The 18,229-nt window shown below is 36.0% G+C and overlaps 1 protein-coding gene and 1 pseudogene across 2 annotated transcripts in view; one reads left to right on the top strand and one right to left on the bottom strand.

Annotated features, from left to right (window-relative positions):
* The window catches only part of ZNRF2 (zinc and ring finger 2), a 121,708-nt gene that overhangs the window by 82,959 nt on the left and 20,520 nt on the right, over window positions 1–18,229 (top strand). Inside the window, exons 3-4 of one of the 2 annotated variants that reach the window (XM_053608390.1) lie at window positions 9,365–9,567; window positions 12,428–12,498. In XM_053608390.1, the coding sequence (XP_053464365.1) occupies window positions 9,365–9,567; window positions 12,428–12,475 (251 nt within the window). In that variant the 3' untranslated portion in view covers window positions 12,476–12,498. Of the gene's footprint in view, window positions 1–9,364; window positions 9,568–12,427; window positions 12,499–16,517; window positions 16,624–18,229 lie in introns of those variants that run through there. The other variant, XM_053608391.1, reaches the window with a different exon arrangement.
* On the bottom strand, window positions 1,586–1,938 carry LOC128598122 (small nuclear ribonucleoprotein Sm D2-like; annotated as a pseudogene).

Here is an 18,229-nt window from a genome sequence, read left to right as displayed (position 1 = left end):
TAATTTTAATAGGCTTTATATTTTGGAGTTCTCATAGCAAGAATTTAAGTTATGAAATCTTAGCTTATAATTTCAGATATTTTACATTTATTATATTATGTACAGAGTACACATGAGTGAATATAAAGTATGGTTTATTATTTACTAAAATAAGACTTAGCTGGACTCTATTATTAAATCATTGAAAAAGTTGTACACTATATCTTTTGCTCAATACTGTTTTTGTTTTTTTTTTTTGTTAAATTTTTCAGTCCTGTGCAGGAATATGGTTTGTCTCTACATGTATTTGAATAGAGACAGAGATAGAACCTATATCTTCAGCGTTAAACTTGTTTATTTTTAGTATTCTATACTTTTGTTATTGTTACAAATGGCATTTGTTTCTACCAGGTGAACTTCTTTTTTAAAGGGAAGCTATTAGTTTTAAGCGAGATCTTGGATTTTCTAGCTATATAATTGTCATCTGCAAATAAAGGCAATATACTTATTTTTTTTATTGTTGGGATTCTTGGGGGTACAATAAGCCAGGTTACACTGATTTCATTTGTTAGGTAAAGCCCCTCTTGCAGTCGTGTCTTACCCCCAAAAGGTATGGCACATACCAAGACCCCACCCTCCTCCCTCCTTCGCGCTCTCTGCTCTTCCTTTCCCCTCCATCCTCCTTTCTCTCTTTGCTCTCCCCTTCCCTCACCCCCACCATGTCCTTAATTGTCCTCATATCAAAATTGAGTACATAGCATTCATGTTTCTCCATTCTTGTGATGCTTTACTAAGAATAATGTCTTCCACTTCCATCCAGGTTAATACAAAGGATGTAAAGTCTCCATTTTTTTTAATGGCTGAATAGTATTCCATGGTGTACATGTACCACAGCTTGTTAATCCATTCCTGGGTTGGTGGGCATTTAGGCTGTTTCCACATTTTGGCGATTGTAAATTGAGCTGCCATAAACAGTCTAGTACAAGTGTCCTTATGATAAAAGGATTTTTTTCCTTCTGGGTAGATGCCCAGTAATTGGATTGCAGGATCAAATGGGAGGTCTAGCTTGAGTGCTTTGAGGTTTCTCCAGACTTCCTTCCAGAAAGGCTGTACTAGTTTGCAGTCCCACCAGCAGTGTAAAAGTGTTCCCTTCTCTCCACATCTACACCAGCATCTGCAGTATTGAGATTTTGTGATGTGGGCCATTCTCGCTGGGGTTAGATGGTATCTCAGGGTGGTTTTGATTTGCATTTCTCTAATAGATAGGGATGATGAACATTTTTTCATATGTTTGTTAGCCATTCGTCTGTCTTCTTTAGAGAACGTTCTGTTCATGTCTCTCGCCCATTGATACATTAATTAATTTGAGTTCTCTATAGATCCTAGTTATCAAGCTTTTGTCTGATTCAAAATATGGAAATATCCTTTCCCATTGTGTAGATTGTCTATTTGCTTTGGTTATTGTCTCCTTGGCTGTACAGAAACTTTTCAGTTTAATGAAGTCCCATTTGTTTATTTTTTAGAAAAAAAACACACAGGGCTTTATTATTCCCATCACAAAGAGCAGGCCTTCACAGGACCGGGGAGCATGCTGTCGGTAAGGGCCCTATTTGCCAGCAATAAGTGGGTTCTGGAGGACCACAATGACCAAGTCCCCATGCAGGAACATCTTGGAGATGTAGCAATCTTTGTTCACTGGCTTAGACTTCTTCTTACCATTGCCACTTTTGGGGACCTCAGTCCACATCTCCTTCACATTCTCCAGCACCATGTTGCAGTGCTTATCAAAGGCCTTCACCCAGCCCAGGAGTTTCTTGTTATTGCGGCAATTAATAAGCACTTGGGTGTTGACCTTGACTGTGTGAGCACAGAGAGTAGACCAGTGTTATATTCTACTTCCTCCCACTTCCGTAACTCCTCTGGGGTTATCTCACTCTTGGGCTTGTTGAGGAGGCTCATGGTGGTGGCTTTGCTCTCAAGTCAATTCCTTCTCTCCATTTGTTTATTTTTGTTGTTGTTGCAATTGCCATGGCAGTCTTCTTCATGAAGTCTTTCCCCAGGCTGTATCTTCCAGTGTTTTTCCTATGCTTTCTTTGAGAATTCTGATTGTTTCATGCCTTAAATTTAAGTCCTTTATCCATCTTGAATCAATTTTTGTGAGTCGGGAAAGGTGTGGGTCCAGTTTCAGTCTTTTACATGTGGATATCCAGTTCTCCCAGCACCATTTATTGAATAGGGAGTCTTTCCCCTAAGATATGTTCTTGTTTGGTTTATCGAAGGTTGGGTGATTGTAAGATGTTAGTTTTATTTCTTGTTGATTCCAAGTGTCTATCTCTATTTTTGTGCCAGTACCATGCTGTCTTGACCAGTATGGCTTTGTAGTATACCCTAAAATCTGGTATGTGATGCCCCCAGCTTTATTTTTGTTACAGAGAACTGCCGTAGCTATATGGGGTTTTTTCTGGTTCCATACAAAACGCAGAATCATTTTTTCCAAATCTTGAAAGTACAATGTTGGTATTTTAATAGGAATGGCATTGAATACGTAGATTGCTTTGGGAAGTATAGACATTTTAACAATGTTCATTCTTCCCATCCATGAGCATGGTATGCTCTTCCATTTGTTAATATCCTCTATTTCCTTTCTGAGGATTTCATAATTTTTTTTATAGAGGTCCTTCACCTCATTCGTTAGGAATATTCCGAGGTACTTCATTTTCTTTGAAACTATGGTGAAGGGAGTTGTGTCCTTAATTAGCTTCTCATCTTGACTGTTACAGGCGTATACAAAGGCTACTGACTTGTGGACATTGATTTTATATCCTGAGACATTATTGTATTTTTTGATGACTTCCAGGAGTCTTGTGTTTGAGTCTTTGCGATTCTCTAAGTATAAGATCATGTTGTCAGCAAAAAGGGAGAGTTTGACCTCCTCTGCTCCCATTTGAATTCCCTTTATTTCCTTGTCTTGACTAATTGTATTGGCTAGAACTTCCAGCACTATGTTGAATAGTAAAGGTGACAAGAGGACAACCTCATCTGGTTCCAGTTCTAAGAGGAAAAGCATTCAGTAAAATATTAGTTGAAGGTTTGTCATAGATAGCGTCAGTCAGTTTCAGAAATGTGCCACCTATGCCTATACTCTTCAGTGTTCTAATTAGAAAAGGATGCTGGATTTTATCAAATGCTTTTTCTGCATCTATTGAGAGAATCATATGATCTTTGTTTTTGCCTCTGTTAATACGGTGGATAACGTTTATGGACTTGTGTATGTTAAACCAGCCTTGCATCCCTGGGATGAAGCCTACTTGATCATGATGAATGAATATTGACAAAAAGAAGAGAGGCACAGAAAGAGGGAGACACAGCCATATAGGTGTACAGTAGGGTACTTTGACACAACCTTAAAAAAAAACCCAACCTCTGGCGGTGCCTGGTTGGGTGGTTCCCTTGAGGTCAGCAGCTCTTTGCTAATCTGATCAGACACAGTACCCCACCTCCACCAAATAGAGAGGAAAGACAAAAATGCTATAAATCAAACCAAAACAAGCAAACAGAAAACTTTACAGGATAAAATTGAGTGAAAAACCAAATGATATGGGTAGAAACACTAGCAAAAAATGAAGTTCTAATTATTGAAAAAGGCATTGAGTAAGTGTATTTAAACTAGAAAAATGTAGAAAAAAAAATATCTGTAGGGAAAAGGTTGAAATTAAAAAACAAAACAACAACAAATAAAGAAATAAATGCAAAAACCCAAGAACAAAGCAGTATATATATCTTGTTGAATATTGTCTGGGCAACAGGTGGTTTTCTGGGTTATGAGATGTTAATGACAATGCTGATATGACTGGAGGCCTCTGCTGATTTCTCAAATCCCACAGGGTGGAGACCCTACCTGTCTTTTCAGCTCTCTTAAAAGGCATTTTAAACTTCTAAACTTGCCTAAGCAGAAACTGTCCTGGGAAAGTGCTTGTCACTGGGATCACTGCTGAAGTGGCTATCCAGTTACCAGTATGTCAAAACCGGTCTCACTCTGCCCCTGAGGGTTAAGGCTGTAGGGCAGCTCAGACCCCACCTTTAGGCTACTCTGTCACTATATTACTAGCTCCTGCCCTACCCTTGCTCTGGAACCCTGAGGGCAGAGCTTGCTGAGGCAGTTCTCTCACAGTGGCTCACTGCGGCCCATAGCTGAACATTATTAGCTCCGTCCCACTCAGCAGCTCAGTCTGGGGTCCTAGACAACGCCCAAAGTTCTCTGCACTCCTGCCCAAGCTCTCCCCAAGGCCGTTCAACTGAGCGCCAAGTCCAAAAACACCAAAACAGTTCACAGGTAAGGCCTTTCCAGTTTGCAGTCTCCCTGCTGCTGTACTTACAGCTGCCGGCGGGATTAAACAGATCTAAAACATGCAACCACTTGCCAGTTTTCCACTGTTTTTGTCCTACTCTTGGGGTCCAGAAGTCTCTCACTGAATCCCTGTGTCCTCAAAGGGATGTTTATAGGCAGATCCCTCCAGAGATGCCTGGAGTCTTATCTCCCCAGACTCAGGGTGCCTACCTGCAGGGAAGCTGTTACTTGGCCACCATCTTGCTCTCCCATAAAGGTAATATTTTTAAGTGCTTATGCATGTTTTGTTTTTTTGTCTTATTATATCAATTTGAAGCTTACAAACAGCATATAGTAGTAGTGGTACCAGTGGGCATGTCTGCTTGTTCATGTGTGTTTTAAGTGTTTCAGTTTAATAGATGGCTGCTTTGAATTTGGGGAAATCATCATTATTGTGTATATATCATTTTTTTCATCTTTCTGTTTTACTGAAGGTAAAAAACAACTTTATTAAATACACTTGTTCCTTTTTATTGATGTTTCTAATGTTCAGTTGAATTGTATTGCTTTCTTATGTTACTAGATTTAACTCAGATCACGGGGTATCATTCTTTTAAAACATTAAAGCCACAGTTATGTACAGCTAAAGATTATGTGGATAAAATGAATTGGAAAGCTTTCCATCTTTGATCTGAAATGATTTGAATAGCTCAAAAAGTACTTTTCTTTTCATAGTAGGTTTAATTCTATCATGAAACCATTCTACCTTTAAAGATTGACCTTTGACAGTCTTTCCTTAGTGAAGTTTGTTTTACTACTTCTCAACTTAATTTTGGGAGTACTCAACTAGAAAATTAGTTATAAGTACTTACTAAAGCTGTTTAGTTAATTTCTTTTCAGTCTTTCAACTTTAATTGAAATATTTTAGGAATAGAAATATTTTTCTTATAATAGTTTTAGTTTATCTAAGGTTTTAATATGAACAATTCTGTTAATTTCTAAATAATTTCTATTTTCGTTTTTGATTTCCTCTTTGAGCCAGAGATTAATTAGAAAAATGTTTCATAATTTCAAAGATAAATTTTGGGAGGGCAAGGAGATGTATAATGTGGTGTCATTTTGATCTTGATATTAGAGAAGTTGCCCATATCTCTGTTTTTGAAATTTATTTATTTTTTGTGACCAGGTACATCGTTGAGTTCTATTAATTATGACTGTAAGAGAGGCGTGTATGTTTTCTATAGAGTAAAAACATCTTACTCTTTTAAAATACATGTATACGCATGATTTATATATATATATGTATGTATTAGAAAAAATATGTGTGTGTATATGTACTTCTAGTCAGTTGAGTTTGGTTGTATTATTAAAATATTCTGTATTATTGCTTGTGTTTGGTCTATATAGTCTGATAAATTTAGGAACTTTGTTTCTTCATTATGTCTGGTTTTATCATTTTCTCATGTCTAAAGTCTCTTAATTTGTTTTGGTGATGTTTGCCTAGAAAATGCTAGTTTTTTATAGCTTTTATATTTCATAGCTGTGTTATTTGCACAAATATATATGATTTATTTTCATTTTTGATTGAATCTTTTTATGGTATAAAGTATTTGTCTCTATCCCATGTATTGTGTTTTATGGAGTATTGTTTTGATATGCACTTACTGTGAAGGGTTCGACCCTACTTGTGGGCTAACAAGTTAGCCTGCCACAGTTTCATAGATTCCAACAGAAGACATAAGACCCCGAGTCAGAATCAAAGAACTTTTTTTACTCAACAGCAGTAAAAGTAGCTAGAATATCACCATTTTCTTCTGTCAGTCATTTAAGCCCAGTTCCCACATGGTGCTTGGAAGAAGGCCAGGTGACGTCTGTATATTCAGTGAGTTATATGGCAGAAGAGGAACCCTGAGCTTAGGGAAACTGAATCTTTTGTCTTGGGAAGTAGGCATGTCTTTCCTTTTGCAGTTCGGGGGGTTAATACTATGTCTGTCTTCCTAGGCTGTTCTCTGCAGAAACATGAGTGAGAGACCCAGGGAGACTTGTCTCCCCAAAGTCATTTCTTTTTGTTGCATTTGCCTATCTTTGCTCCTTTCTTTTCTTTTAATAAATTTTAATTTTATTTTTTAATAGTAATATGTTTGTATGCTTTCAAAGCAAAGAGATACAAAGGATATCCAGTGAGGTCTTCTTTTCCTCAGTCACCCTTTTCAGAGGTAGCCAGTACTACCAGTTTCGTATGATACTTAGTGCATATGCGAACGAAGATACATATATTCTTCACACACACACTTTACAGTGATACCATGCTGTACACAATTCTGAACCTTGAGTTTTTTTCCGTAATATATGCTGGCAGTTGTTCTACATGAGCTTCATCATTCTTTACAATTGCCTTGTATTTCATAGGTGGATAAGCCACAGATAGATGAACTGTACGTAGGTAGATAAATCCACCTTGAGGGCAGCGCCTGTGGCTCAGTGAGTAGGGCGCCGGCCCCATATGCCGAGGGCGGAGGGTTCAAACCCAGCCCCGGCCAAACTGCAACAACAACAACAAAAAAAAATAGCCCGGCGTTGTGGCGGGCGCCTGTAGTCCCAGCTGCTCGGGAGGCTGAGGCAAGAGAATCGCTTAAGCCCATGAGTTGGAGGTTGCTGTGAGCTGTGTGAGGCCACCGCACTCTACCAAGGGCCATAAAGTGAGACTCTGTCTCTACAAAAAAAATAAATAAATAAATAGATAAATCCACCTTGTACGGGGATGAAGTTTTCATTTATTCCTGGTATTTTGTATATGTGTGAGTATTTTTATGGGTTATAATCCTTGAAGCCTTGATTGGCCAGGGGTGTGTGTACATTTGTATTTTTGATAATTATTTGTCAGATTCCTATCCAGATATTCTGTGCCTATTTTAATTCCCACCTGCAGTGTGAGAGTGCTGGTTTATGTAGTATTACATTTTTTGATCATTGCAAATCTGATAAATAAAAAGGTATATGTATGTAAGTGTTCATTGTTTTGTTTTCATGAGAATGAAAAATTTTCATGTATTCTAATTACTTGAAATCCATTCTTGTCATATCACATTCTTATAGGCATGTGGATCTCTTTCTGGACTTGTTTTTTGCTTCCATTGATCTGATCATTCAGTCCTATTTCAGTGTCTCACTCTTCTAGTTAAGGTAGCTTTACACTATGTCCTAATATCCAGGCATCCATTTTTCCCTCCGTTTTCTTCTTTTTCTAAATTTCTATGTCCATTCATGCTTGATTATTTTCTCTATGAACTTTAGAATTATCTTGTCTAATTTTAAAATAAAATTTATGTTGGTTTTTAAATAAAGATCACATTCAGTTTATGGATTACCATTGGAAAATTAACATTTGGTAGTAGGTCTTCCTATCTAAGGATATAGTTCATGTTTCTATTTGTTTAATTTTTCTTTTATTTCCCTTACTAGGGTCTTAAGGCTTCTTTTAGAGCATTAGATATGTCTTATTTTGTTTATGCCTATGTATTATCTTTCTTATGTATTTATCCTTCTTATGGTTCTTCTAACACAGTGGTTCTCAACCTTCCTAACGTCGTGACCCTTTAATACAGTTCCTATGGGTCACAACCCACAGGTTGAGAACCGTTATTTGTGTGTATGGTGACCTTTGTTTTCCCTTATTAATATTGTGCTTACCTCTCATTTGATAATAGTTTTTCACTGTCTTTGGTTTTCATTGCATACAGTTAGATCATCTACATATCATGATCATTTTAGCTCCTATTTTCTAGTTTTTGTACCTCAAATTTCTTTTATCTGGTTGTTTTTAGAACATGTTAAGATAGTAGTTGACATTCTTGGCTTGTTTTTTACTTCATTGGGAACCATTCCTAATGTTTTACTATTAGTAGAGTGCGGGAATGTGTTTAGGAATTTTGAAAAGTGAAGTTGGATGAGTTTTGGGGATAATATTTTTGTCTTAGAATCAATGTTATACTTGTTTCAGAAAAAAATAATTTAGGAGACTTTCCCCACTTCATGTTCTAGAGCAGCGGTTCTCAACCTGTGGGTCGTGACATTAAAGGGCTGCGGCATTAGGAAGGTTGAGAACCACTGTTCTAGAGTTATAACATTTCAAATCATTTAGGATGGTTCTCTGTGGAAGTGTCTGGACATCATTCGTGTTTTTTTGAAGACATACATTCTGTGCATTTGATCGGTTGGCTGATATGAACCTCCTTGATAAAGAAATTAGTGTACATAAAAAAAGAAAAATCTCACCTCAGCTTTGTCACCAAGACTGCAAATAGTCAGAGTGCCCAGGTCATTGGCAACAACAACTATGTGGCTTTTGGGCATTTTCTCTGTCCATTGGCTGTTCACTTTTGTTGCTTGGTATTTTTCCTAAGTCTCCTGAGATCTGTTGTTCAAAAAGTATTTATTAGCATTTACTGTGTGCAAAACACTATGCTACATGTTGACATAAGCAAAACCTACGAGGTCTTCTTTCTGTCATGGAATTTACCGTTTGTTTTATACTGAAGTTGCAAAGCTTAGCTACATCTGACTCAGGCCTGTTTTATTTAGCTTACATAGGGTCAAATTTTACTATTTGGAAATGAGAAGATTCACCTAAAAACCTAAATTTTCAGCTTTTGCACTGGGATTTCATTTCTATATAGCATTTTGCTCTAGTAGCAGCTGCCTTTGAGAGAGGACATGTACCAGATTGCCTCCATTCTCTGACAATCCCTAAAACCAAGGCCAACTTGGCCTTTATTGTCAACAATTATGCTCGTCATTTTTAAAATAGTTAAGATGATGAACTATATGTTGAGGCTTTTGAGTTTGTATCCCTTGTGTAGTATTTATCAATAATCCTGTTAATTATCTCTCAGCCTCTAGAGGAAGAGAAAGAGCCTTATATTTTAGCTTCAACAAAGGCAATATACAAGCCATGAACATTGTGATACTCCTTCTTAACTTCATGTTATCAAAATGATAACTGTGTATGGAATCTGACTTTGTAAGCCTGATAGTTTTTTTTTTTTTTTTTTGAGACAGAGCCTCAAGCTGTCGCCCTGAGTAGAGTGCTGTGGCATCACAACTCACAGCAACCTCCAACTCCTGGGTTTAAGCGATTCTCTTGCCTCAGCCTCCCAAGTAGCTGGGTATACAGGTGCCCGCCACGATGCCCAGCTATTACTTGGTTGCAGTTGTCATTGTTGTTTGACAGGCCCAGATTGGATTCTAACCCTCCAGCTCTGGTGTGTGGGGCTGGTGCCTTAGCTGCGTAAGTTACAGGCGCCGAGCCAGGCCTGACAGTTCTGATGTAACATATATTATGTATTGTTGCATACTGTAATACTGTTTGAATTGACATTTTTTGGTTTTTTTCAGTACTTAGTAAAATTTTGTTTATATTCAGCTAATATTTGTTAATGCCTTTTAAATATTTTCACATTTATTAGCTTTATTTTTAATCATCAGTATTAAAACCATGTGAAATATGAGTTTTATGACTTTCAATTTATTTGAAGAAAATGAGGCTCAAAGAGGTTTGTGACTTGTCCAGTGTTTCAGCCTATTCTTTTTCCATGAGACGGCCGTCATTTGCATTATCTCATTAGATCTTCACATTAATCCTAAGAGACAAGTAGAGCAAGTTTTATCATTATTACCACTTCAGATTGCAAAAAACAAACTCAAAGAATCCTTCTTGCCAATAATCACATAACTAGATTCAGAACATACCTGCTCTGTGCTAGGTATCAATGCTAAACATTTGAGAGGTGTTATTTAACGTATTAACTGCCATGTGAGTTGTATTTAACTAACCCTAGTTTTGAGGCCAGGGCCTCGTGAAGCATATATAACTCACACATCTCTTGTTTTAAAATTTTTTTATTACCAATTAATATGATGGTACAGATGTTAGGTTATATTGTTTTCAATTCTAAGGTAAAGTTCAAGTTGTAGTCGAGCCCTTCATCCAGGGGGTGTGCTGAATACTCTAACATTGTGCACCTTAGGTGAGATTTGGCCAAGTCCCCCCACTCCTTTCCCCAGTTTCCCTCCCTCCTTCCCTCTCCCCTGTCTCTCCTCCCCTTCCCCTTGCTAGACTGTATTTGTGTTTTTTTCTTTCATGTGGGTGTATAGTTATTTATATATTGGTTTCATGTTAGTATTGAATATCTTAGATACAGCTCACACATCTCTTGACTTAACTTGACCTAATAAAACACCATGACCCCAAGGAAAAAAACTTTTTTTCTAATGTGGAATCAATGTGTTAATTCTTACCACTATCCTATGAGAGTAGGTACTTTTATTCATATTTTATTTCTAAATCAGTTGGAAGAGTTGGGATTCAAACTTGGAACTGTCTGTAAGTTATACTTGTGGGTTATTTTATTTACTACATCATATTGCCCAGATTTTTTTTTTTTTTTTTTGAGACAGAGTCTCACTATGTCGCCATTGGTAGAGTGCTGTGGCATCACAGCTCACAGCAACCTTGGGCTTAAGCAATTCTTTTGCCTCAGCCTCCCAAGTAGCTGGGACTACAGGCGCTCACCTCAACATCTAGCTATTTTTTGTTGTAGTTGTCATTGTTGTTTAACAGGCTCCAAGCTGGGTTCCAATCTGCCAGCCCCAGTGTATAAGGCCAGCACCGTAACCACTGAGCTATGGACGCTGAGCCATATTACCCAGATTTTATAGCTCCTTTTTTATTGCCTTACATACATCATGATTCAGTAAATACATCTAATTTTAAATATATGTAATAGAATTAAGCTTGAGAATCAGATGAGGATTTTTTTTTGTTTTTTCAGGAGTATTGTTTTTCTCTTTGTAGTGATTCAAGACAAATGAACCTAAAATTTTAGTTCTAAGTATAATTTATTCTATTCTTATAATCATTCAGCAGTTTTGTTTTGTTTTTTGATAGAGACAGCGTCATACAGCTCATAACAACCTCCAACTCCTAGGTTTAGGCAATTCTCTTGCCTCAGCCTCCCGAGTAGCTGGGACTACAGGCGCCCATTGCAACTTTTGTTGCAGTTTGGTCGGGGCCGGGTTTGAACCCGCCACCCTCGGTATATGGGGCTGGCTGCCTACCCACTGAGCCACAGGCACTGCCCAGTTCAGCAGTTTTAAAATCTTTTTTCCCCTCATTTATATGGACAATTAATTTAAGAAAACATTTGTTTAGAATTTAGCAAATCAGTGTGATTGTTTTGGGGTTTTAGTTTATTGATTTGTGATAGGGAGTGGCATAGGAAAATTATCTTAGTTTGATTTGATGGTTGAGAAATAATATGCCAATCTAATAATTTCTTAGGTGACTTATATGACTAGTTTCAGCTTTTAGGTTTTTAATTTATAAATGCTTAATCCTGAGTTAGCTTTTTAAGGCATGGTAGGAGCAAAAAAGCTCAAGAAAGCTAAGTTGGAGTTAGTATGTCTTTCATATATTTTAGCTTTTAGAGTTTATAGGTTTGGTTCTATTTTATTTTAGCTATATTCTCCTTGAGAGTGTGCCAAATGTTGACTTCCCAGATATTCCCAAGTTTACAGACTTTCATTGAAAGAGTTATAAATTCATTTCCTTTCAGGAATTAATCTTAATTTTATATTGTTTCTAACAATACAGATAAAGGATAGCTATGTTTTAATAATTAATTCTTAGTTATCCTTAAACTAAAGAAGAATTAGTAAAGTAATTGTCAATGACATCTAGGCAGAGAAGTTAAGAATTTTTAGTTGAAATAGAAAAATAAAGTTCAAAAAAGAGTAAAAGCTGACACTGACCAGAAACTTCAGGTTTTAGACAGATTAATAAAGGTTATTCCCATGTTTTTATTAATACACGCATATATATCTTACACTGAAAATGACAACTTCTTTTTGTTAAATATCATTTCTAAACTCCCTTACATTTGTGTATAGTAATAACTCATGGATCTGTCATCCAAATTATTGATGTTAACTTCTTTTAAACCTGTTAGAGACAACTTAATATGTGCAAGTATTTATTATTAAAGGTGATGAGTCCCAACTTTTTATTCTTTGAGTAATTGCTTCTTACTAATGTTGTGAATTTTTTTAATTCTTGATTTCTAGGGGTTATTTCACATTTCAGCCGCTTTTGTTTTCTACTGCTATCATTGAGGGTTCAAGAACAAAATATAAGTCTTCAGGTAAAATGCCTGATCGATAATAGTGCTTGGCATTGTATTTTGCTGAAAATATCATATACCTGTTTGGATGCTTGATCTGAAAATAAAGTTGTGATGATTATGAAATTTTTGCATGGAGTTTTTGGGCTGCCTCTAACAAATTCAGTCTTATTTGTTGATTTGGTGTTGGGTTTTTTTTATTCTTTTAATTTTTTTTTTAAGAATTTTGGCTGTTTGCTTTTTTTTTTTCTTTACCTTCATGTTGTCTTGATCTGCAGTAACTATGAATTTGTGCTTGGACCTGCTGAATATTTTGGTTTTGCATATTTGGCTGCTTGAATTTTAAGTAATTTCTTTGGACAGCAGAAATTTTAACAGCTTGAGAGGCTATCAGTGAAATACCAATTAATAGAAGTTTGTAACTAGTTTATAAATGTATATTCATTATTTACTATATATTTTAAGGTTTCATATTTTACGAAAGTTAAATTAAAAATTCACTTTCTCCGTTGCATTGGCCACATTTTAAGTGCTACTTTCACACTATATATGGCTAATGGTTGCCATTGTGGACAACACAAATGAAAGAATTTCTTACACTGCAGAAAGAACTTTTGGACAGGGCTATTTTAAACTGTATAAGCAACTCAGTGTTTGCTCACTTCTCATACCAGTTTTTTATCAGCTTACTAATTCCAGAAGAGTTAAACTTGTGACCAGTCCTGAGGACTTCTCTAAATATATAGTCATCCCCAGCTTCAGTGTTTAAAACTTAAAAGTTGTCTGAAACGGTTCATGTGCTTTGGTACGATTCTACTTTAGGAAAAAGGCCAAGGACTTAGCTTATATTTTAATTCTGACCCCAGGACTTACTAGTTTAATATTACTTTACTTCTTTGAGCCTCAGTTTCCTTAAGTGTAAAATAGAGGTAATGATAGTTACCTCATAGAATTAATGTATGACTTATATATATCAAAACACACATAACAAAGGGGACATTTGTAGTGCTTTTAAAATATGTAATGAAGCCCAATCATTTATAAACTAGGTAGTGTCATATGCATGGAGTTATTCCCAGCCTGGCAGTTATAATAAGTGCCAAGAAATGACTAGATCAGGAGTATCCCGTAAAGTTCTTGGTTGTCATAGTGTTTTTTGATGATATAACTTTGAAACAACTAGAATACAAGTATAGGGAGAAAAAGAAATTGGAAGATGGCCAACTTTGTCTTTGGGGAGGTGGATATAATAACTTCCTGATAATAAAAACTAGTATTTGCAAAGTGTTTTTGTAACGTGAAGGTTTTTCACATAATTTTTTAAAATTTCGTCTCTGTAATATTTTGAATACTTTTAGTATACTAATATTAAAGAACAGTAAAAGGAAACTCAAGAGGTTGACTAACATTTTTGAGATTATATAGCCAACTAAGAGTAGGAATGGGAATTCTTTTTTTTTTTTTTAAATTCCATCCGGGTTACTTTTTATTTTTATTTTTTTGCAGTTTTTGGCTAGGGCCAGGGTCTAAACCCACCACCTCTGGCATATGGGGCCGGTGCCCTACCCCTTTGAGCCACAGGCGCCGCCTGAGGAATGGGAATTCATATTAAGTTTTCAACTTTAAATGTTATGCTCTTTTTTTCTTCAACACGTTGTTTTTTTGATAGCTGTTGTGTTTCTGCGTTAGATGTGTATTTCAGAATCTCTAGGGGTAGAATTCACATATACGTCCCTTTTTTTTGTCCTGTGTTGAGAATGCACCACCAGAAATGATTGTGTATGGTGCCCAGCTCTGGTTAAAAATCATTCCTATCTTCTAGTCTTTTTAATTTTGTTTTCCTGTATCAGCATATCTAAATTAATGCATAGATCATATGAATAAAACAAAGAGACTGATAAAGCAGTACACTGATTTAACTTTCACTACTCTAGATGTTTAGGAAGGAGATCAATAACATGTTTTAAAAAGCAGCACGACTTTGGTTTCTTATTTGCAGTCTCACACATCTCCATTGATCATTGTTTGGGGAGGATTCCAGACTAACCAACTATGGTAGTTAAATCTGTTAGTGTTCCCTTCTCTAAACTAGTACTAGTTTTAGCTAGTTTTGTGTCCCAAGGTATTCCAATACTAAAGTGTTAACTTCATTAAGTGGATAGTATCTTAATAAATATTTTAAATTGATTGGCTAAAGATATTTAATAATCTTTCCCCAACTGTCTTGAAGATGCTTCAATGTCCTATATTTAGTGATAGTTCCAGGCCCTGCTTAACTGTGAATGTATCACATTACTAATGATTCTTTCACAATTGTAAAACCTAGTACCCCCTGTGGAGGCAAAAGCTCAAAACTTACCTTTGAATGAAAGAGTCATAGTAAGAATGAAAGAGAGGAATGCTCTAGCAAACTCTCAGGTTAGCAAAAATTAATCACATTGCACGGTGAATTTTCAAAACCGAAAATGTTTTCGGACATTCAAGGACAGGTTCTGACTCGGTGCCACATAAACTGGGACTGGCGGGGTTCAAACCCGGCCCTGGCCTGCTAAACACTGACAACTACAATCAAAAAAAATAGCCAGGTGTTGTGGCAAGCTGCTGTAGTCCTGCTACTTGGGAAGCTGAAGCAAGAGAATTGCTTAAGTCTTAAGAGTTTGAGGTTGCTGTGAGCTGTGACACAACGGCACTCTACCAAGGGCAACATAGAATCTATCTCAAAAAAAAAAAAAGGCAGATTCTTCAAAGATTTTAAAGAATCTGTTGCAATAAAGAAATGAAACCTGAATATAGATATATGTAAAAGTGTTACAAGACAGTTGTTTTTCTGTCAACAATGTATTCAGAAGTCTATACCTAGTGGATTTCTACTTATTTACATTTGGTGTTAGGATCACAGACTTGTATGACAGAAATGTTTCTTTATTGTTTAAAAGCTGGTTTATCTTCATTTTCTTAATTTATGATGAATGAGATCTGATGGTTCATTTTTACTTAAATCTAGATGCATTGTTAATATATTCTAAAAGATGGAAAATGTGATACCCAAGTCCATCATACGCTTCTTTGTCAAATTTTACAGCCCTGAAAATGAGATGCAGCTTAAAATTGATGTTATGGTTTAATGGAAGCATTTTTTTCCCATGGAGTTTTTTTAAATACCCCACAGGTCCCTGGAAGCCACTCTGATTGCTGCCTGGAGTAGGCTTGGCATTGTCATGGAAAAAGTTAGGAAGAATTGCTACATCCATGTCTGAAATTCTCAAGTTTCCAAAAGTCTCATTCAGAATCTACACAAAAGTTTTGATTTTCCTTTGCATGTTCTTGAGTTAAGCCGCTTTTAAAAAGTCTCATATACAGAATGATCCTTGAATTTATAATTTTGTTAATTTAAAATTAGAAATTTAAAAATTGTAATAGCATTTTATTTTCATATCATTTCAGCCCTGCTATATTCTATAAACTTTATTGAACTCTCTTGGGCACCAAACTAATATAGATTAGGAGAAGGAAAATGAATTCCACAGTATAAATAAACTGACTTAGTGATAAAATTCTAGAGCAGGAGTATCCAACATTTTTTTTTTCCTGCTGCACATTGGAAGAATAAGCATTGTCTTGCGTCACAGAATAAATACACAAACACTGATGAATGGTGATTAACAAAATGTCCCTGCATACTTATTGTGATATCAAGACACCTCAGATAAACAAAAAAAACTCACAAAGTCAGCATGTGGCGTACAGGCTACAGGTTGGACACCCCTGTTCTAGAGCAAAGTCCTTTGCAGTTGGAGGGAATTCTGCACTGTTTTTGCTTTCTATAATGCCTCAGTAAAATAGACGTGGAAATGCAAGACATTGTAAGTAAAGGTAAACATTTCAAACACAGATGCTGAGTTTTATATGTATCTGATAAAAAAGGTACCCCAGCTAAGGTGGAATCACTACTCCTTATATATTAACATTCACATAATTGTTTTTTCAAATTGATGGATAATTTTATTGTGTCAAATTTATTTTTTTTTCTTCAGAGGATGTACTGAGCAAAGATGCTGGGGAATGTGCAATATGCCTTGAAGAACTGCAGCAGGGAGATACTATAGCACGGCTGCCTTGTCTATGCATATATCATAAAGGGTAAGTTTAGTTTTATGTTAATCAACTTGATATTAGAGTAAAAGATTATTCTCTCATTTTCAAACATTGTAGTTAGGGCTGAAAAGGTTTCTTCTTTGTTGAAACAACCCACCTCCCCACACACACATATATGCACTAAACAAAATAATGGCCCTGCATGCCACACCTTCTGGGGACAAGACATGATTGCAAGAGGGACTTTACCTACCAGATGCAATCAGTGTAACCTGGGTTATTGAACCCTCAATGAATCCCCAACAATAAAAAAAAAAAAAAAAATGGCCCTTTTTCTCTGCTAGACCCACATTTGTTTGTATCCAAAAGGCTACATTTTTTTGTTTGTTTTGTTTATTTGTTTTTGAGACAGAGTCTCGCTCTGTTTCCCAGATTGAGAGTGCTGTAGTGTCATAGCTCACAGCAGCCTCAAACTCTTGGGCTCACGTGATTCTCTTGCCTCAGCCTCCTGAGCATCTAGAACTACAGACACCCACCACAGCCCCTGGCTATTTTTTAGAGACAGGGTCTCATTCTTGCTCAGGCTGGTCTCAAACACCTGATCTTAAGCAATCCACCCACCTTGGCCTCCCAGAGTGCTAGGTTACAGGCGTGAGTCATCACACATGGCCCTACATAAAAACATTTACTATGACTCAGATATTGTCCCTACCTTCTTGAAGCAGGTTGCCTCAACAACCTATTGGGTACAACTGAAGGCTCAACCTAAGCCTGTGACAACTTCATTCTACAATTAAGGAATAAGCTAAGGGGCAATAGGGAATTTCTCCAAGGCTAGTAGCTAGTACTAGTAAATGCCAGAGTTGAGATTATAGTAGATTTGGAATCTGCTTGACTCCAGGGCCTATTTGATTTCTTATAAGGTCTTTTTACTTTGAGAGCAGTACAGTTAATATTTTATGTAAAAGAAAAACTGTTTAAGGTAACCACAAAAAGGATAGAAAGCTAAGACTTTCAAACCAATGAAAATAAGGTAGAATTTTACTTAAAGTTGGTCGTGGTAGAGGGAGACAGAATAAATAATATAAAATGAAGTAAAAATAAACCCAAATATATCCATAATCATAATAAATCTACATAGGAATATATTCTGCAGTTGAAAAACAGAATGAAAGGTTGGGATGTGTTGTTCATAAGCAACACATTCAAACCTAAGGCTATAGAAAAATGTGAAAATTAAAACACAGAAAACTATATTCATGCTAATATTAACTTTAAAAAAGTAAACTTTACAGCAAAAACATTATTAGAGATAAAAACAGTCACTAAGTAAGATAAAAAGTATATAAAATTCTATATTTTCTGTGTATATCTAATAACAATCTCAGACTATTGGTAAAACTATCAGAAGAAATTCACAAATCTATGATTATAATGGGAAATTTCAGGACACCTTTCATTGAATCAAGCTATACACACAAAAAATGAATCAAGGCCTATAAAAATTGAGCATTGCAGTTAATAAATTTGATCTAATGGATGTGTATGTGTATACAATTAGAAAATACATATTTTTTTCAAGCACATGGAGAACTATAGAAATTAATTATGTCCTAGTTCATAAAGCAAGTTTCAGCAAATTACAAAGAAC

This window comes from Nycticebus coucang, chromosome 11 (assembly GCF_027406575.1).
Source record: "Nycticebus coucang isolate mNycCou1 chromosome 11, mNycCou1.pri, whole genome shotgun sequence".
Taxonomy (NCBI): Eukaryota; Metazoa; Chordata; class Mammalia; order Primates; family Lorisidae; genus Nycticebus; species Nycticebus coucang.
This window is presented reverse-complemented; position numbering and strand designations above follow the sequence as displayed.